General features: G+C 56.6%; 1 protein-coding gene across 1 annotated transcript in view; it reads left to right on the forward strand.

Moving 5' to 3' along the window:
- Window positions 1–17,828, forward strand: part of RASGEF1A (RasGEF domain family member 1A) — a 38,690-nt gene extending 20,862 nt beyond the window's left edge. The window contains exons 4-15 of the mRNA XM_052641352.1: window positions 8,780–8,980; window positions 11,279–11,401; window positions 13,303–13,440; window positions 13,773–13,994; window positions 14,543–14,617; window positions 14,930–15,022; window positions 15,460–15,562; window positions 15,647–15,726; window positions 16,416–16,607; window positions 16,816–16,939; window positions 17,341–17,413; window positions 17,649–17,828. Of these exons, the coding sequence (XP_052497312.1) occupies window positions 8,780–8,980; window positions 11,279–11,401; window positions 13,303–13,440; window positions 13,773–13,994; window positions 14,543–14,617; window positions 14,930–15,022; window positions 15,460–15,562; window positions 15,647–15,726; window positions 16,416–16,607; window positions 16,816–16,939; window positions 17,341–17,413; window positions 17,649–17,673 (1,449 nt within the window). The 3' untranslated portion in view covers window positions 17,674–17,828. The remainder of the gene's footprint in view (window positions 1–8,779; window positions 8,981–11,278; window positions 11,402–13,302; window positions 13,441–13,772; window positions 13,995–14,542; window positions 14,618–14,929; window positions 15,023–15,459; window positions 15,563–15,646; window positions 15,727–16,415; window positions 16,608–16,815; window positions 16,940–17,340; window positions 17,414–17,648) is intronic.
- Window positions 17,829–20,569: the final 2,741 nt, after the last annotated feature.

Consider the following 20,569-nt stretch of genomic DNA (forward strand, 5'->3'; position numbering starts at 1 on the left):
ACATCCATACATGACCACTGGAAAAACCATAGCCTTGACTAGATGGACCTTAGTGGGCAAAGTAATGTCTCTGCTTTTCAATATGCTATCTAGGTTGGTCATAACTTTTCTTCCAAGGAGTAAGCATCTTTTAATTTCATGGTTGCAGTCACCATCTGCAGTGATTTTGGAGCCCCCAAAAATAAAGTCTGACACTGTTTCCACTGTTTCCCCATCTATTTCCCATGAAGTGATGGGACCAGATACCATGATCTTCATTGTCTGAATGTTGAGTTTTAAGCCAACTTTTTCACTCTCCTCTTTCACTTTCATCAAGAGGCTTTTTAGTTCCTCTTCACTTTCTGCTATAAGGGTAGTGTCATCTGCATATCTGAGGTTATTGATATTTCTCCCAGCAATCTTGATTCCAGCTTGTGTTTCTTCCAGTCCAGTGTTTCTCATGATGTACTCTGCATATAAGTTAAATAAGCAGGGTGACAATATACAGCTTTGACATACTCCTTCTCCTATTTGGAACCAGTCTGTTGTTCCATGTCCAGTTCTAACTGCTGCTTCCTGACCTGCATACAGATTTCTCAAGAGGCAGGTTAGGTGGTCTGGTATTCCCATCTCTTTCAGAATTTTCCTCAGTTTATTGTGATCCACACAGTCAAAGGCTTTGGCATAGTCAATAAAGAAAAAATAGATGTTTTTCTGGAACTCTCTTGCTTTTTCCATGATTCAGCGGATGTTGGCAATTTGATCTCTGGGTCCTCTGCCTTTTCTAAAACCAGCTTGAACATCAGGAAGTTCACGGTTCATGTATTGCTGAAGCCTGGCTTGGAGAATTTTGAGCATTACTTTACTAGCATGTGAGATGAGTGCAACTGTGCAGTAGTTTGAGCATTCTTTGGCATTGCCTTTCTTTGGGATTGGAATGAAAACTGACCTTTTCCAGTCCTGTGGCCACTGCTGAATTTTCCAAATTTGCTGGCATATTGAGTGCAGCACTTTCACAGCATCATCTTTCAGGATATGAAATAGCTCAACTGGAATTCCATCACCTCTACTAGTTTTGTTCGTAGTGATGCTTCCTAAGGCCCACTTGACTTCACATTCCAGGATGTCTGGCTCTAGATGAGTGATCACACCATCATGATTATCTGGGTCTTGAAGATCTTTTTTGTACAGTTCTTCTGTGTATTCTTGCCACCTCTTCTTAATATCTTCTGCTTCTGTTAGGTTCAGACCATTTCTGTCCTTTATCGAGCCTATCTTTGCATGAAATGTTCCCTTGGTATCTCTAAATTTCTTGAAGAGATCTCTAGTCTTTCCCATTCTGTTCTTTTCCTCTATTTGTTTGCATTGATCGCTGAAGAAGGCTTTCTTATCTCTTCTTGCTATTCTTTGGAACTCTGCATTCAGATGCTTATATCTTTCCTTTTCGCCTCTCTTCTTTTCACAGCTATTTGTAAGGCCTCCCCAGACAGCCATTTTGCTTTTTTGCATTTCTTTTCCATGGGGATGATCTTGATCCCTGTCTCCTGTACAGTGTCACATCTATTTCTCACTTCCACTGTATAATGATAAGGGATTTGATTTAGGTCATACCTGAATGGTCTAGCGGTTTAATTAAAGTCTACTTTGTCTGATATGAGTATTGCTACTCCAGTATTCTTTTGATTTCACTTTGCATGGAATATCTTTTCCATTCCCTCATTTTCTGTCTGTATGTGTCCCTAGATCTGAAGTGGGTCTCTTGTAGACAGCATATATAGTGGTCTTGTGTTTGTATCCAATCAGCCAATCTGTCTTTTGGTTGGAGCATTTAATCCATTTATATTTAAGATAATTATTGATATGTATGATTCTTGATCTGTATTATTCCATTTATATTTAAGGTGATTATTGATATGTATGATTTCTTAATTGTTTTGGATTTGTTTTCGTAAGTCTTTTTTTTCTTCCCTTCCTCTTTTGTTCTCTTCTTTTGTGATTCGGTGACTATTTTTAGTGTTGTGTTTGGGTAGCTTTTTCTTTTTGTGTATATATCTATTGTAGCTTTTTTAGTTTGCATTTCCCACTGAGAGAAGTTCCTTTAGCATTTATTGTAAAGCTGTTTGATGGCACTGAATTCTCTTAGATTTTGCTTGTTGTAAAGCTTTTGATTTTTCTGTTGAATCTGAATGAGAGCCTTGCTGGGTAGAGTATTCTTGGTTGTAGGTTTTCCCCTTTCATCACTTTAAATATATTGTTACTCCCTTTTGGCCTGCAGAGTTTCTGCTGAAAAACCAGCTGATAACCTTATGGGGATTCCCTTGTACGTTATCTGTTGCTTTTCCTTTTTTGCTTTCAATACTTTTTCTTTGTATTTAATTTTTGTCAGCTTGATTACTGTGTGTTTCAGCATGTTCCTCCTTGGTTTTATCCTGTATGGGCCTCTCTACACTTCCTGGACTTGGGTGACTGTTTCCTCTCCCATGTTAGGGAAGTCTTTTTAGTCTCTTCAAATATTTTCTCAGGCCCTTTATCTTTGTCTTCTTCTTCTGGGATCCATCTAATGCAAATGGTGTGTTTAATGTTGTCCCAGAGGTCTCTGAGACTGTCCTCAGTTCTTTTCCTTCCTTTTTCTTTTATTATGTCCCATGGAAGTTATTTCTACCACTCTTGACTTCCAGCTAACTTACTCATTCTTCTGCTTCTGCTATTCTGCCATTGATTCTTTTTATGTACTTTTCATTTCAGTTATTGTGTTGTGTATCTGGTTTTGGTGTTGTTTAAATCTTCTCTTTGTCAAGTATTTCTTGTATTTTCTCAGTCTGTGCTTGCATTCTTTTTTTGTTGTTGAGATTTTGCATCATTTTTACTGTCATTTCTCTGAATTCTCTTCCAGGTAGTTTGCCTGTTTCCTCTTCATTTAGTTGTCCTTGTGGCGTTTTCTGTCTTGCTCCTTCATCTGCACCATATTTCTTTGTCATCTCATTTTGTCTTTCTTTCTGTTTGTGGTCCCCCTTCTGCAGGCTGCAAGATGGTAGTTCCCCTTGCTTCTAGTGTCTGCCCCCTGGTGGACGAGGTTGGTACTGGGGCTTGTGCCGGTTTCCTGATGGGGCGCCTGGTGTCTTCCCTCTTGGAGCTGGGTCTTGTCCCTCTGATAGGCAGGGCTGTGTCAAGTGATGTGTTTTGAGGTGGCTGTGAGCTCAGTATGACCTCAGGCAGCAGGTGGCGCTGTGCTCCTGTCTTGCTGGTTATTTGGCCTGAGGCGTTCCAGTGCTGGAGCCTGCAGGCTGTTGGCAAGGTCAGGTCAGCTGACCTCTGCCTCCCCAGGAGAGTGTCCAAGATCCCTAAGTATGTCTTGCCCAGGTTCTTGTGGAGGTACTGCTTTGGTCTTGGTGTACACAAGACCTTGTATGTGGCCTCCAAGAGTGGAGTCTGTTTCCCCCAGCCCCGTGGAGCTCTTGTACTCAAGCCCTGCTGGCCTTCAGGGCTCAATGCTCTGGGGCGGGGTGGGGTGGGGGGGGGATCTTCCCAGTGCCAGACCCTCAGACTCTCTTGGTGGGATGTGTTTAGGAAGGATCATCCCTATGTGGGTTTAATATTTTTGGTGTGAGGGCTCTTTTTAGTTTGGATGTCTGCCGCCTCTTTCCTCGTGTATGCTGGCCGTGACCCGCTTGATGAGGCATGTGACTGATGTGGAGACCAGCCCCTGCCCTGGGTGTTGAGCAGGGCCTCCCCTTGCTGTTAGGGTTAGCGTGGGAGGTGGTGTCTCCTCCCCAGCTGTGGCTGTAGAAGCCCCCGGATCTGTTGCTGATCTGTTTCTTAGCTGTGTTTCTGATCTTTTGTGTGCCGCAGGGAGGGTTGGAACACGCCCACTGGAAGAGAAGTCGCTCAGTATCGGTTTTCTGGAGCCGTTCATCCATGAGCACGCTCTGTTGTGCCCCCTCTCACCCGTGATGTGAGCTCTCGCGTTACACCATAGTTGGTACTGCTCTTTTGCACGTGTGCGTGCTTAGTTGCTTCAGTCGTGTCCGACTCTTTGCGACCCCACAGTCTGTAGCCTGCCAGGCTCCTCTGTCCACGGGATTCTCCAGGCAAGAATACTGGAGTGGGTTGCCATGCCCTCCTCCAGGGGATCTTCCCGACCCAGGCATCAAGCTTGAGTCTTTCATGTCTGCTTGCATTGGCAGGAGGATTATTTACCACTGAGCCACCAGGGAAGCCCCTACTCCTCTCCGCCCCACCTTAACCCTGTGTGCGCCGGCTGGTGGCCCTGGTGTTGCTCAGGCATTGTTTTCATCAGATCCCCCCAGGGCCCGAGGCTGCGGTGTCATGCACTTAGACCTGCTTGTGGGGACAGCTCAGACTCTGGCCTGGCCCAGCCCCTGGGTGTGCAGCCCACGGGTCTACAGATGCTCAAGGTAGACTCATCTCCACCGTGGGCACACTGCTTGTCTATTCAGATGTTTCGCAGGCACTGAGTTTATAAAGCAGGTTGTGGGGATGTAAATCTGTGGAGATCATGAGGAGAGATTTCAGCTCTTCCTCCCTTGCACAGCCCTTGGGGCTCAGTGATGGTTTCAGCCCCACCTCTGCGTGTGGACCCCTTGCTGGCATCTGCTCCCAAGGCTGCCCCGGAGCACCCTCACCCATCCAGGCAGGAGGGGACGGAGACAGTGACCGATATGGGGGCACATGCTCAGTCCAGCAGGAGCAGGAGCCCATCCTAATAGCTACTGTACTCCTGCTTGCAATTGCTCGTGCTGTGAGTTCCCTCCTGAGACAGGAGCCCAGATTTCCTGGTGCTCTGCTCTGAGTGGCTCCTGCCTGAGAGGAGGTCCAGTCAGGGGCGATGGACACACAGGTGTGTGGCTCTTGCTGGAACTGAGAGGAGGGCCTCACGGGTAGGAGCAGGAGGGACCACAGCGGGCTGGGATGGCCAGCAAAGATGCCAGGCAGAGGTCTCAACAGGGGTGGTCCTGCCATCATCCCCATTTGACAGCTGAGGAAATCAAGGCTGCTTAGATTCGTCTAGGAGCAAGGACCTGGCCTCTTGCAGAGCTGGGATTCAAACCCAGGCGTGATCTAAACTCCTGTCCTGGAAGACCCACTCAGGGAACCTGTCTCCTCCCACTTGGCACTGAGCCTGGAGACCCTCCCCAAGGTGCTCATAACCAGGCAGGGATGGGTTCTCGTAGGGACTGGGCAGGGGCCAGTAAGGAAGGGGCTCTGGGGGGTGGTCCTCAGGATCCACAGGGCTCAGTGTACAGAGGAGGGGGAGGAGGCTTCTGGTCAGGGAGATCGGGCCCCAGGCTGGGTCCTAGGGTAGGGGACAGGCTGGGGTGGTCCCACACAGCCCCTGTGGGCTCTCCCAATTCCCCGAGAGCCCACCTCACAGGTGACTTGCTGGATGGGGCCATGCTTCTGTCTGAAGACCCAGCACCTGCTTATTGTGCCTTATGCATCCATGCTAAGTCTCTTCAGTCGTGTCCAACTCTTTGCGACCCCATGGACTGCAGCCCGCCAGGCTTCTCCGTCCATGGGATTCTCCAGGCAAGAATACTGGAGTGGGTCGCCATGTCCTTCTCCAGGGGATCTTCCCAACCCAGGGATCGAACCCATGTCTCTTACGTCTCCCACATTGGCAGGCGGATTCTTTACCACTAGCCCCACCTGGGAAGCCTATTTTGCCTTTATAAAAAGTGCTGATTTCAAAACTCAGCTTCTTTGCACTAAAAAAGAAAAGTTATTTTAAAGATGACAAGATAGATGTGCCATTTAGAAACGTTATCAGGTAGCTGACAAATGTGTAGAATGGAAAGCAAGTCCCCTCCCTCCTCTGCTCCCTTGCAGTAATCTCTGTGATGAGCATGGCCAGGGGTGGCTGGATGTCCTCTGTGCATTTATGTACGTGTCACAGTCACATCTGCTGATGTCATTTAATGACTGATATGGGGTCTTGTGCACCTGGTGAGTCCAGTGGTGGGGTCACCACTGTGAGAGGGGTCACCACCCCAAGCTGGAGGGATGGGCCTCACCTGGCTGCTCGTTCCCATGACCTCCTGGGCTGTGCGTAGGCAGGTGCTGGGGCACAGTCTCTGGGGGAACAGAGACCCTCACACAGGAGGGGAGCCTTGGGGTAGGAGCAGTGTGATGAGTCCAGGACACGTGGACGGGGGCCCCACCCCTGGGTAGGTGACTCCACCCTGAGCGTCTGCCCCTCATCTGTCAAGGGAGACAGTGAGTGCTGAGGCTCCCAGGGAGTGGTGGCCTGGTGCCCAGAGTAGAACTTGCCCCGTGGCCTCCTGCTGGACTCGTCCATCCCCTTATGGGTGGCAGAGCTGGGGGCGGGGGGTGAGTCCCCAGGCTGGCTTCCCACTGGCTCCTGACCTCCTAGCCCCGGGGCAGGTGTCCCTGCAGGTGGCCTTGCCCTGTGGGGGATCGGGTGGGGACTGTGCAAGTTAGCAGGGCTATCAGCGTGCCCCCTACGTAGCACCTCCTGATCAGAGCAGCTTACTCCCTCCGCAGGTGAGGGGCCAGGGGCCCTGGAAACGCCATCTCTGATGGCCAAGAAGCTTGGGGTCAGGATGTCCAGCTGACCACAGTCACCAGGCTCAGGTCACCTTTTGAACCCAGAACTGTGTGACCGTGGGAAAGTCACCCCACAGCGGTGGCCCCTCAGCTGAAGCTCTGGGGTCCAGGTCCCCTCCGGAGCTAGTGGCAGCAGCAGAGCAGCCACCAGGGCACCCACTGTTTCCTCCCCCAGGTGATTCCTGAGTGTGGCTGCGGGCCGGGCTCCAGCCAGACAGGAAGACGTTGAGGTGGGTGACCAGGCACTTCTTGCCTTGTGGGTCAGCAGTCCAGGGGGTAGCCCAGGGGAGCTTCCTAGAGGTGGTGGCACCTAGGCTGAACTTGGAAATCCTAGGGATCCCTCAGTTGAGTTCCTTCTTGTGGAGCCTCTGATTCATTATCTGAAAGATGAAGAGTTTGTCCGAGTCAGTGATTCTTTGACTTGAGTGGTAAAGAAGACCCAACCCAAATTTCTGACCCAGTGGGGCCTGGGAATGTTCATTTTAACATGGGTTGCGGGGAGTGTTCTGTGAGTCTGAACCCGTGGAGCAGGGGCGGCATGGAGCCTGGGGGACAGGCATTGCAGTCCTGGCCTTGGCCCCGGGGACTTCCCTTGAGCACTTGCCCTCATCTCAAAGGATGTTCTGAGAGTTCTAAGGGGACCCCCAGGCGTTTGGCAGGGAAGCCAGTGTCATTTGACCCAGGGCCCCTTTCACCCTGGTGTGAGGCTCGGCTTATGTGCTGTGGGGCGGGAGCAGGCTCTGCTGGTAAAGCTCTTGGAAGGGTCCTTTGTGGCAGTAAAGTAATCGTGGCTGCTGTTGGCTCTGCACGGTGGGGAAGCTGAGGCCGGAAGGGCTCCAGGGCTGGCCCTGGCCCCAGTGAGAGAGCAGACCAGGTCCGGTTGAAGGCAGCATCCCTGGCAGGCTGGCCCTGGGGGCTCTTTCTGCTTCCCAGGGCTTGGAGAGGTCAGTGTGGCTGCCTGGGGAGCTGGGCGTGGGGTGGTAGCCCCTGTCTGCTGGTGACCTGAGAGGGTGAGACCTGGCTACAGTCCCCGCAGAGGCAGGAAGGGCCAGCTCTTCCACCCCTACTTCAGTCTCCCTGTCCTGCCTGGGGGGACTAGCCCAGCGGGTGGAGTAGGCCCCCCTCCACCCATCCAGGGAGTAGGAAGGAAAGTGTACCCACGGGTGCTGGTTCCCAAGCCTCGGGTTGGCAGGTGTGTACCCGCTGACATCGCAGAATCGGCTGCCTGGGCAGAGAGGAAACTGAGGCACAGAGGGCTGCAGAGTGTCCCAGGCCTCAGGAGAGCCTCCAGCAGAGCCTGGCTGCCGTGCGAGGGGTTACCCTCAACCGTCACACTGAACCCCAGACTGCTGCCCAACACCTGCATCTAACAGGCATTTCAGATCCAGCGAGTCCAAAGCAAGTTCCAGGTCTTTCCCCAGACCCCACCCTCAGAGCCCTCCCCCATGCCGGTCAGTGGCTCAGGTCAAAGACCATCCATCCCAGTGTCCAGAGCCAACCCTGCCCCACTCCTCTGTCACCTGACCTGAGCCATCTCTTCCAGGGTCTTGTTATGGCAAAGCCCAGACCAGTTGGTTTTCAGATCTCTCCCTCACTGGTCTCCACACGGTGGCCACAGTGACGGTCCCCCTGAGTCAGGTCACGCCTGTGCCTGGAGCACCCACGCCTGCTGGATCACTCACTGGCTGCACCCTGGGCCACCAGTGTACAGTCAGGCTGGTCACTCCCCAGACTACTCTCCTGCTGATCCCCTCCCGCGTCCTGGCCTCAGGACCTCGGCACCGGCTGTGCCTTGTACCTGGAACATCCCTCTTCTATGCCGGAAGCCGCGCAGCTCATGCTCAGCCTGCCTCAGGGCCACCTCCCTGCAGCTGCCGCAGACCCCCCTACACACTTGGTGTTCCCCTGGTGCTGTTTTTACTTCTTCCCCATGGTTTGGCTTTTCTGCTGGGACGGAACCCCAGGAGGCAGAGTGCTGTGTGTCCAGGTCGCTGGAATGAGGCCTGGTATGCACAGAGCAGATGCTGAGGAAATGCTTATCAGACATCTTGATCGGTGGCTTCAGGGCCACTGAGGAGCCTGTCCTCTGCCTGCGCTGACATCTGATGACCCCCTCCCAGCCCTGCTGGGGCTCAGGCCCTCCCTGCGGCTGGCCGGGAAGGAGGGCCGGGTAGAGGAGTCTTTGATGTCTGACCGTCCCATTCCTTCCTCCCAGGAAACTATGCCCCAGACGTCCGTGGTCTTCTCCAGCATCCTCGGGCCCAGCTGTAGTGGACAGGGGCAGCCCGGCATGGGGGAGCGAGGCGGTGGGGCCGGCGGCTCTGGGGACCTCATCTTCCAAGATGGACGTCTCATCTCGGGGTCCCTGGAGGCCCTGATGGAGCACCTGGTCCCCACAGTGGACTATTACCCTGACGTGAGTGCCTGGTGACCGACGGGGACGGCTGGGGAGGGAGGCTGGGCTGGGGAGGGGGGCCGGGTCAGAGTGGACAGAGCCGCGGGGGGCGGCGCGGGGCAGCTGGGAGCCCTGCCCTTCCCTCCCCTGCTCTCCTGCCCCGCCCGTCTCTGCCCCTACTGCCCCCAGGCGAGTAGGAGGTGGCCCTGGGGGAGAAGAGGAGGCTCAGGGGGCAGGCCAGTGCTGCGGGGTTCTGGGGAGGGTCCACCCAGCATGGGGCCTATCTCTGAGCTGGGAAGCCGACTTTGTACCCGAGCCGCCATGCTTCAGAATGACTTCCACTCTGGCCGCCTACAGACCCCGGGGCACCTGCCCATGCGGGCAGGGCAGCCCCAGGCCTCCCCATCACTCCAGATGACGTTGGCACGTTCTTGGAAGCGTGAGAGTGTCCCCTGTCGTGTGTGGCTTCCCTTCTGCTGCTGGTAGTGACCACTCATGGCGGAGTGGGCTTGCTCCTGGCTCCCTCTCCAGGCGCCCCTCCGTCCTAGGGGCCGAGTCACACATGGGGCTGCGAGGGAGGGTGGGGAGCAGCCGCTCCCTCCGCCCTCCAGCTGGGCTTCCCGGCTTCCTGGCCCACCCTCACCTGCCAGGCCGCCTCCCTCCCTCCCGGGCTTCTATCCACACCTCTGTCTATCCATCCATCCACCCCATCCATCCTCTCACCCGGCTGGGGCCGCTGTTGGGGGTGCAGGCATGGCAGCCGAGGTTCTGGGCGGCAGAGCTGGGAAGAGGGGACCCCAGGCCCTGAAGACGCCCGGAGCAGGGCTGCAGCCCCCAGGGGTGGGGACCTCCAAGCCCCATGCTGGTCTGTGCCATAGTGGCCTTGTGTCCACGTAGGGGGAGGCTCCCCTCTCAGCCTGTCCCAGAGGAGCCTCTTCAGCCAGCTCCTCCTGTGTTGTCCCTAAAATACTGTGCCCCAGGGTCCCAGCCTGAGTCCCAGGGGAGAGCAAAGGGCAGGTGGTGGCAGAATGGGGTCTCTCCGGTGAGCACCTGGGCTCCCTGCCTTCTCCTCACGCCCCTGCCCTGCAGACCCCTCGGAGACGCCAGCTCCTGCTCTGGGCGCTCCTCTGCCCTGGGCTAAGAGCTCCCAGGTGTGGCCGCCGGGCGGCTTTCTTCACGTTCAAACCCTTCTGCTTCGAAGGGGTCCTTGAGGGTCTCACGCTGACCAGCTGGGACTCTAGTGTCTGCGTGCTGCATAGCCTGGGGACAGGAAGTGGGCAGTTTGGAGTTGTCGGGAGTGGAGGTGGTGGGGGAACGGGGGGTTGCTGGTAGAGGATCCCCTGCTACTCCAGGGAAACCGCCTCTCCCCGTGGCCTCTGAAGGCTGTGTGGGGACCATGAGGGCCTGAGGGTGGAGCCTGGTTCCAGGAGCTGCACACCCAGCACACACGGCCCGGCTGGCATTAGGCTGGAGCAAGGGAGACCTGCTTCTTTGGGCCTAGAGTTGGGGCGGAGGCTCCCGGGCCCCTCAGCCTGCAGCAACCAGGTGAGGGTGGATTACTGTCTGACTAGAGTCCCCGGGAGAGCCCCAAGCAGCTTCCCCACCCCCAAGTCCGCCCTGTCTGCAGGCAGGGGCCTGGCAGAGTCCACATCAGACAAAAGCTTCTGAGAGCTCTGGGTCCTGCCGCCTCTCAGACCACGAGCACCCCTCAGCCTGCACCACAGCCCGGTGACAAGGACGCATGGGCGTGGGACCGGGGGTCCTGGTGTGGCAGGTGGGGGCAAGCCCCGCAGCTGACTGGTGACCAAGGCTTGCAGCAGTTTCTGATGTGGGATCCTGGGGCCAAGGAGAGCCTGCTCTGCCCCACAGACAAGACCCCCACAGACCCCCCCACCACCCAGGCCCTGCCTCACTGGCCACGGAGCATCCCTTGGCGCCTGACCCAGGGAGCACTGTGGCCTGGGCAGCAGGCCCACCCAGGTCCGGAGGGTACCCCCAACATGCACGTTCGGATTTAGTTCCCAGCGTGGGGTTGGGCAGTGGGTAGGGAAGCCTCCCAGCAGAGTAAGAGCACTGGGAGCTGAGCTCGTCAGGGGAGGTGGCGGAGAGCCGCTGCCAAGTCGGGTTTTGTCTGTGCCGTGCCTGGTGGGCAGGATTGGGGAGCAGTGAGGACGAGGAAGGGCATTCAAGGTGAGCTGAGCTATGCAGCCTGTGCTGGGTCTGGGGGGCGGCTGGGCCATGGGGCAGGGTCGGCCGCGCCACCCCTGGGGACCACACCGGGCCTGACTCCCTCGTCACTCTCTCCATCTCTGTCTTCAGAGGACGTACATCTTCACGTTTCTCCTGAGCTCCCGGGTCTTCATCCCCCCTCATGACCTGCTGGCCCGCGTGGGGCAGCTCTGCGTGGAGCAGAGGCAGCAGCTGGAGGCTGGGTCCGAGAAGGTAAAGCGAGCTCCTGACTGTGCCCATCTCGCTCATGCTTGGGCAAGAAGCTGGCTCAGGATGGGGCCTGGCTGAGCCGGCCAGGTGCCCTTCCTGTTGGGGGCAGGTCTGCCTGTCTGGCCTCCTGGCATCGCTGGAGCTGGGCTTCCTAGGGGTCTGCAGGGGCGCACGTGGAGTACACTCCCAGGGTGCTGGAGGGACTGCCGCTGGTGGGTGCCCGCACCCCTCCCGGTGGAGGACCACAGTGGACGGCTCTCCTGCTCCAGGCCAGGACCCCAGAGGGAGAGTCCGGCTTAGCTTGTGGAGAAGGCCGGCTCACCTCCTGAGTCACCGCCCCCTCTAAGGAGGGTAGGCGCGGCACCTGCAGGCTGGAGTTTGCAGTGGCGCAGATAGGGGTGTCTATCACAGTCACGTCTCCTGACCGAGTCAGGCTTTGGGTGGTCAGGATGGTTACGAAATCACAGCTTATCCCTGAGGCCCTGGGGCAGGGGCTGGCAGGCAGACTGGCAAAAAGCCGGCAGGGCCTGTTCCCAATGACCTGTCCCTCCACCTGGCCGGGCCTCCTGCCACCGGAGGTTTGCATGAAGGCTCTTCCGAGTGTCCCCTCGGGGGTCTGTCTCGGGGTTGCTGGGCTGGGAGCGGGACGGGCAGAGACTGCAGTGTGGGGACCAGGAAGGGTTCTTGAAGGCATGGGTGGAAAACAGCCAGAACAGAGTGAGTGGGAGATGGAATCTGAGGTTGAGGGTCAGCAGAGGCCTGAGAGGAGCTTGGGGCGAGTCTGCCAGCCTTGTCTGGGGTGACGTGCAGGGCGGGGCCTCTGAGGAGGGAATGCAGGCCTCCTGTTCTGCTGAGTGTGGGTGCAGCAGGCACCTGGGGGTTGTCAGCAGGGCCTCCTGAAGTGCCGTGACTGCCATGACCTAACCAGGGCCTGGGCAGGGGGCAAGGGTGGAATCAGTGGGCTAAATAAGGCAGGCATGGGTGGCCGGGGGCAGGCAGCTGTGGGGGTGGGCAGTGGGGTCATGAGGGGGCCAGGCCCCGAGGGCAGGCAGGGCCAGGATGGTCCAGGTAGGCACAGGGGGCGGGTCAGGGGCAGGCAGGAGCCAAGGTGGGCCCAGGAAGGGTTTGGGGAACCTGAGCGGGGCTGGCACCGAGCATCCTGTACCCCCTTCTTGAGCTGTGTATGCGTGTGGACCTAGGGAGAGGACGCCTGGGGTGTCTGCAGTCCTTCCTGGCACTTGCCAACCTGCTTTTCACGGAGAGAAGGCAGTTTCCTGCTTAACATTCATAATTTTGCTTGCTTTTCATCATTTTTTTAAAAATACTTTTGTTTTGGCTGTGCTGGATCTTCATTGCTGAGGGCTTTTTCCTAGTTACGGCGAGTGGGGGCTACTCTCTAGTTGTAGAGGGTGGGCTTCTCATTGTGGCAGCTTCTCCCGTGTGGAGCGCGGGTTCTAGGGTGTGCGGGCTCAATAGCTGTGGCTCCCAGGCCCTGGAGAGCAGGCCCAGGAGTAGTGGTGCATGGGCTTAGCTGCTCTGTGGCGTGTGGGATCTTCCTGCATCAGGGATCGAACCTGTGTCTTCTCCACTGGTAGGCCAGTTCTTTACCACTGAGCCGTCAGGGAGGCCCTTCATCGTGTTTTTTATGGGTAACTTCTAATTACAGCAAATGAGACTAGTTTTCTATGTCATGGTGGTCTTTTGAAAATGAATTTAAGTGAAGAAGAGAGCTGGCGTCAGGGGAATGGAAAGTGAAGCAGGGAAAGACAGAACCGCAGGTGGACGAAGGCAGCGGGGGTCTGTCCCTACCCGGTAGCCCTCAGCCCAGTGTCGGGGCAGGGGACGCAGGTCCTTTGAGGATGGGTGGGGGGGCCACAGACCTCACTGTACCTGCCCTGACCCAGGCCAAGCTGAAGTCCTTCTCAGCCAAGATCGTGCAGCTGCTTAAGGAGTGGACGGAGGCCTTCCCCTTTGACTTCCAGGACGAGAAGGCCATGGCTGAGTTGAAGGCCATCACCCATCGTGTCACCCAGTGTGATGAGGTGAGGTCCCTCTCAGACCCTGGCAGGGTGCCTTGTCTGGGGAGCTCTCTACATGGTTCCCTTGGCAGTCACTCTCCTGAAGAGGGCTGCCGGGCGGCCCTATTTGCCTCTCACCCCCATGAGGGCAGCTCAGCTGGCCAGCAACACACAGGCCTGCCCTCGGCATCCTCTGCACATGAACACCCTGTGGCTAGAGTGGGAATGGTCCCAGGCCCCCTCCTCCTGCCATGTGGGCGGGTGCCTAGTGAGAGGTAGGTCCCTGGAGATGAGCTGGGTACCTCCAGGAGGTCCCTCCAGCCCACGACAGCGCCTTCTCCACCCCCGCCCCTCAGGAGAACGGCACTGTGAAGAAGGCCATCTCCCAGATGACGCAGAGCCTGCTGCTGTCCCTGGCTGCCCGGAGCCAGCTTCAGGAGCTGCGGGAGAAGCTCCGCTCACCGGCCATGGACAAAGGGCCCGTCCTCAAGGCCAAGCCTCCCACTGCTCAGAAGGACATCCTGGGCGTGTGCTGCGACCCCCTGGTGCTGGCCCAGCAGCTGACACATATCGAGCTGGTTAGTGTGGTGGACGCCCTTCTAGTGCAGGGCTGGGGGGCATTCAGATGCTCATCCTCTCACCAGCCCCCACAGGGTGCGGCAGGGTCTCCCCTGCTGGTCAGACTGGGGTGTTGGGGGAAGCCCGCATGGCAGCTTTGACCACTGCCTCTGGCAGGCGTGTGCCCACTTGAGCAGCTGGTTCCCCAGATCATGGCAGCCCCGTGTTCATGGCAGGGGCTTCCAGGGGCAGGGCTCTTCCCACTGGCTCTGGTCCCCTAGTTCTGCCTGCGCCCTGGGCTGGGCAGGCACCCTGCATGTAGCAGCCGTGACCCTGAGGCTTCTGCACACAGTCCTGTCCCCCTGCTCCCAGGGGGGCCTTCCAGACCCCTGGGGTACTTCTGGGGGCCCTGTCCACTGGGCGCTCTGAGGAAGGGCCGTGGCTGTGGTGCCCACCCAGGCAGGCAGGTCCTGACTGCTGCTCTGGACACACTCTGTGCGCTGAGGGTGGGGCTGGCCTGAGGAGGGCAGATGGTCACCCCTCCTGTGCTGTCTCCCTGTTGCCCCAGGAGAGAGTCGGCAGCATCCACCCCGAGGACCTGATGCAGATTGTCAGCCACACGGACTCCCGGGACAAGCACAGGGTGAGGGCTGAGGGTCTCTGGAGGTGGGGCTCACAACTGACGCGCGTGGGTCTGGTCTCCTGGCACCTGCTCCAGGGGTGGACGACGGCCATGCAGGGTGATATATCCTGGGCGGGGGGCTGTGTTCCCAGAGGCCTCCAAGCTGATTCCTGCAGGGCTTGGAGGGATCCCCTGGGGGCCCGCCCAGCAGGACCCCCCTCCCCTCCCTGCTTTCACAGTCTCCTCTCCCGGCTCCTTGGTTCTCGGGGTGGGGTGAAGCAGCACCCACAGGCAGGGTCCTTGGGCTCCCTCTGACCTGCCATGTCCCTGCAGTGCCGAGGGGACATGACCAAGACCTACAGCCTGGAGGCCTATGACAACTGGTTCAACTGCCTCAGCATGCTGGTGGCCACCGAGGTGTGCCGGGTGAGTGCTGCACGGCGGCCCCAGTGGGGCGCAGTCTCCTCCTGACCCCACGGTGTCCCCTGCGGCTCTGCCTCCCCTTCCCCACAGAGGATGAAACTTTGTAAGTGGAGTCAGGAAACTTTTATTGCCAAGGCCTTGGAAGTACCACACCCCCGCCCCCACCCCAAAGCGATGACTTAAATTACAACAGTGACCCACTGTGGAAGCACTCTATTGTGCCCAGCATGGTCCCCTCTGCCTGCCCTCCCACCCCTTGGCCCAGCAGCAAACCACCACGGCCTCATCTCCTGCCTCTGCAGCCTGGGCATGTCCCCTCAACCCGGTCCCACAGCCTCTGTGGGCACAGGCAGCTCCCCATCAGGTTGCCCTTCAGGGGCTAGGGCTGGAGGGCACGACCCCCAGTGGGGCCCGAGCTGAGTGGTCTGGCCACCCTCCAGGTAGTGAAGAAGAAGCACCGGACCCGCATGCTGGAGTTCTTCATTGACGTGGCCCGAGAGTGCTTCAACATCGGCAACTTCAACTCCATGATGGCCATCATCTGTGAGTGTGTGGCCCCCGGGGTCCCCCTCTAGTGCTGCGGGGCCCGCCTCCCCTGGCCCTCACCCTGCCTGTCACTCCCTGCAGCTGGCATGAACCTCAGTCCTGTGGCGAGGCTGAAGAAAACGTGGTCCAAGGTCAAGACGGCAAAGTTCGACGTCTTAGAGGTAGGTGTCAGCCTCAGGAGGGGGCTCCCATCGTGCTTCAGCCCCTGTGAGGACGTGCTGCCCCGAGTGCTGTCCGGTGTCGGGCGTGTCAGCAGGCCTGGCCGCGCTGCCCCCAGGAGGCGGGCGGCCCACGCATCCTCGGCTTCGGGACTTCAGTCAGAACCGGCACTGCCTAAAGCAGAATTCTGGGGAGAGATTAGTAGGGGTTTGGCAAAGGCAGGCCGACAGCCTCAGGCTGGGCAAGGCTGACCAAGCAGACTGGCCTGTTCCCGAGGTCCTGGGTCGTCTGGGTGGCCCAGGGGCTGGCCAGTGAGTGTGCAGCCTTGACCAGATGTACCTGATCACAGAATCCAGTTTTGTAAGAGTTTGTGGAGCTGGTCAGGTTTGGGGCTGTCGGCCTCTGCGAAAGGGCAGAGGAAGGTTTTGCAGGAGGTTAAGACGCATACTCAGGAGGGAAGGAAGAGGTGTGCGCGAGCGGCTGAGACTTCTCTCCAGCTCTTCCTTTGATGCTCGGACCCTAAACCAAAGGCCTGGCCTGGTGCACAGCCCGGTGCCCTCTGCGCCTCCCCCGCTGTGCTCACTCCTGGAGACGACGGGCCGCCCAGAGCTGGTTCCTGCAGAGGGCGTCCTGAGCAGGTCTGAGGGCTATGGGGGTGCAGTGCCCACCACATCCTCCCGTCTGCCCACAGCACCACATGGACCCGTCCAGCAATTTCTGCAACTACCGGACAGCCCTGCAGGGGGCCACGCAGAGGTCCCAGACGGCCAACAGCAGCCGGGAGAAGATCGTCATCCCCGTGTTCAACCTTTTCGTCAAGGACATCTACTTCCTGCACAAAATCCACACCAACCACCTGCCCAATGGACACATTAACTTCAAGGTTAGCTCAGCCCTGTGCCCTGTCCCTACCCAGGGAGGGTCATGGCTACCAAGTGACCTCCGGGTGTGCAGTGGCCCTAGCTCTGGGTGGGTGAACTGGTTACACAGCTCGGCGACACAAGGACCCCGGAGAGTGAGGTCAGGAGACTACGTCCCCTTCCCTAACCAGGGTTTTCAAGCTTACAGTGACAAATCTTCTGACCCTTCAGAAATTTTGGGAGATCTCCAGGCAGATCCATGAGTTCATGACATGGACACAAGTGGAGTGTCCCTTCGAGAAGGATAAGAAGATTCAGAGTTACCTGCTGACAGCTCCCATCTACAGCGAAGAAGGTGAGCGCCCCCTGCCCAGGTACACACTGTAAAAGTCACTCTGACATGGGGTGGTTATTCCCATGCTACACGGGGGAAGCTCAGGTCTTGGGAGAGTGCATGAGGGTGGGATGCGAGCAGATGGGAGATGAAGGACAAGAAGAGATCGGGCTCCTGAGAGCCAGGATGGGGCTGGGTCAGCGCTGCGGAACCAGAGAAGTCTCAAGAGTCCCCAGGCAGCTGGGGGCCCCACACAGCAGACCCCTGGGGACCATCCCGGGCCAGCCATCACTGCCTTCTTGGTCTGGGGAGTTCCTTTCTGGGCCTCACTCCACCCTGGAAGGGAGAGTTTGAGAAGGGTATGTGTTGGGGCAGACTGACCGTGTGTGGACATGGCTTCTGAGGGTCTTCTTGTCTCTCAGCTCTCTTCATCGCCTCCTTTGAAAGTGAAGGTCCAGAAAACCACATGGAAAAGGACAGCTGGAAGACCCTCAGGTAGGAGAACTCCAGGAGCAGTCTCGGGACCCCACGACCAACCCCCATGCCTGAGTCTATAAGGAAGGGAAAGGATGAGGTGAGGGAGCATCCCTGAGGACCTGGGGTTTGAATTTCCCTGATCCTCCCTCCATGGCCGGTTCCTGGCAGCCAGACCTCCCCTAGTTGCACAGGCCTGCCCGGGGGAAGGGCCTGCGGCCGCCTGACCATTTCCCCATTCCCTGCCCACCTTTAGGACCACTCTCCTTAACAGAGCCTGAAGGCACGGATGCGGCCTGCAGACGCTGGATGAAGCACACTTATGTACTGAGTTTTAATCTTGATTGATATGGGTTGAGATGAGGAGGCCTCACTGGTTGGGGTCCATTTTGTACATAACTTTTATGAAGAAAAAAATAATTATTTCATGCATCAACCTTTGGCACTTAACAAAGTTCTTTTGTTTACTTTAAATAACAGGGCAGGGCCCTGCTTTGGGGAGGGGTGGGGAAAGAGTATCATGGGAGATGGTGTCCATGATAACATCTTATTCTAATGAAATGTAGATTTTTATTTTCTACTTTTGATTATTAACATCTTACAAAAAAATATTTAAAAAAAAACCCAACCAAAACCAACGTGAGCCCTGCCTCCTTTCCAGCCAGATGTCGGGGTTAGTGCCTTAGAGGGTACTGGAGGCCGGTCTCGCCCGCAGCTGGGCCGCTGGAGGCATCGGGAAAGTGCTGCCCTCAGTGCCCAGGCCTGCGAGGGTCCGGCAGGAAGGGCTCGGGTGGCCGGGGGTGGGGGGGGGTCTCATTTGCTTATTTCTAGAAGTGCACCTTGAACATGGGCTTTCCAAAGTTTACATTTTCATTTTCCTTTATCAGGGATTTATCGGGGTCAGTGGGGAGGGAAGGGGGATACCTGGCAGCGTATTTTCTGTTGGAATATGTCTGGCAAATCACTCAACTACATTTTAGGAAAAGAGAAAATCTCAAATAACGTAAGGAGGGGAATCATGGAATTGTCAGTTTTCCAGGCTGTCACTTTGACACGCTTAGCCGTAATGAAGTGAAAACACAGTACAGTGAAGGAAGGGGACACTGAAAGCCACCTTGAAGTCCAAGTACAAAGTGAAAAGAAGCAACTTACAAATCAGTACCCTCCTTCCCTCTGGGCTGGGGGCCACCCCTAGTGGAACTGAAACCCAAAGGTAGCCAGGCCCGTATCTGCCGGAGCCCATGCACATACGCCTGCCCGACATTTGGAGTTGTTTCCACACCAGGACTCGAGGCGTGCGCTCCATTTTCTGTCTGACTTCCTGGCCGTGGGACCACGACAGCCCTGCTCCCTCCAAGGCCAGAAGTGGGCAGTCCACGCTGACTGTCTCCCTCTTGGCGGGCTTTCATTCCACCCAAGCAGACCTCGAACTACTCACCCTCTCTCCCCCTACATGGCTGGCGTCAGAGCCTCCAGCTGGGGGGCCTGGGTAAGGATGGATCTGTTTTGCCAATTCCCAGAACTCCTGGGAGAGCCTGGAGATGTGACGCCGCCGCCTCAGGGGGAGGTGGCTTTGTGATCTGCTGCTGATGCTGCCCTCAGCCCCGGGTGGAGCGAGGATATTCACACTGTATTGTCACAGTGTTTTTGCACTTTTCAGATGTTCTCGACAGTACATACTGTATACTGATAGTACATACTGCTTTATGTATTTGAGATAAAGGTTTAAAACTTGAGAGTCTATATTTGGAATACAATGTTGGAACCTTTTTTGTCCACGTGTTAAGGAGCTTCCACATCAGTGTGCACTTCACTGGGTTATCAGTTCTAGTGCCGACCTGCCACAGTGTCTACATTTGCTATTTTGTTTTTCCAATTTGATACATACCCTAACTCTGATGTTTTGGTATTTCGAGATGAACTCTGAGTATCAAGCTGTACCATAATGCAGGATGTCAGCTATTGGTGTGACTGGACGTACTTGCATCAATAAAACAACATGTTGCTCCCCTCGTTTGCCTGTTTTTTGTGTGTGGCTGTGAGGATGGTGGCTCTGATGCTGGCAGGAGGCACAGGGGTGCCTGGCCAGAAGGGAGGATGAGATGCCAGGGCCACCACGGCCTTTCAAAGATGAACAGGAACTCTCACCTCCACATTCTCACAAAGGGCTTTTCAAATAATGCAAAACAAGAAAAAATTGTACAAGAGGCAGGTTCTATCCTGCTTTCCTCAAAGACAGATCCAGGAAGGATATCACTAGCAGCCGTGAATTATGCGGTCACGTAAGTTCAGGGCCTACCTTCAAGGACTGCCGAGGTTCCTTTACTGCGGGGCGGACAGGAACCTTTGGTGTTCCTGGGCTCTGGGGGTCTCTCTGGGGGCTGGGGTGCGCTGGCCGATGTGCTTCTCCGTTGCGGTTCTTCTGTTTCAGCGCTAGGAGAGAGAGAGAGTTGTTGAGGGGCACACAAGAGCTTGTGGAACTGAAGGAGAAGTGAGAGGCTGCCTTTGTCTGGAATGTCTCACGGCCAACGTGTCAGGTGCCCAGGCTGGACGAGGTCAGCTCCGCAGACCTGACACTGCTCCTCAGAGCCAGCCCATTAGAGAGCGCTGCCCGCAGAAACCTTTCTGTGCTAGGCGGGACAGAGCCAGCTCAGCCCATTAGAGAGCGCTGCCCGCAGAAACCTGTCTGTGCTGAGGGGGATGCTGTGCTGCGTCATCATCCACCAGTATAGTGGTCACCAGGTGTGCCGAGGGACTGGCACCGAAATGTGGCCAGTGCAAGAGGAACAGAACTCTGACTTATTTACACTTGAATAGCTAGTGGCTACCGTACTGGAGAGAGGCAAGGCCTGGGGGGCCTCGTCACCTGCTGCCCCTCCAAGTGCCTTGTGGAATGGACAGCATGCGATAGGGGCTCGGGTGTTTGTGGAGCAAATGAGGACCCCTGTGAGGATTCCTAAGTGAGTTTTGGATCAATGAAAACACTTTTTAGGTCTTTCCACTCAATAGCATCCTTACTTTCTTGGTACAGTTAGTCTTGGAAGTTACTACATACCTTCCCTGAAGAAGGAGCAGCACCTCACCTGGTCTGCATCTTGGAGCTTGAGCTGGGAGTGGCAGGCGAGCTGGCTTGGCAAGCCACGGCACTGTCCTTCACACATGGGGCAGTGCCCTCCA

The sequence above is a fragment of the Budorcas taxicolor genome, chromosome 5, assembly GCF_023091745.1.
Source record: "Budorcas taxicolor isolate Tak-1 chromosome 5, Takin1.1, whole genome shotgun sequence".
NCBI classification, from domain to species: domain Eukaryota; kingdom Metazoa; phylum Chordata; class Mammalia; order Artiodactyla; family Bovidae; genus Budorcas; species Budorcas taxicolor.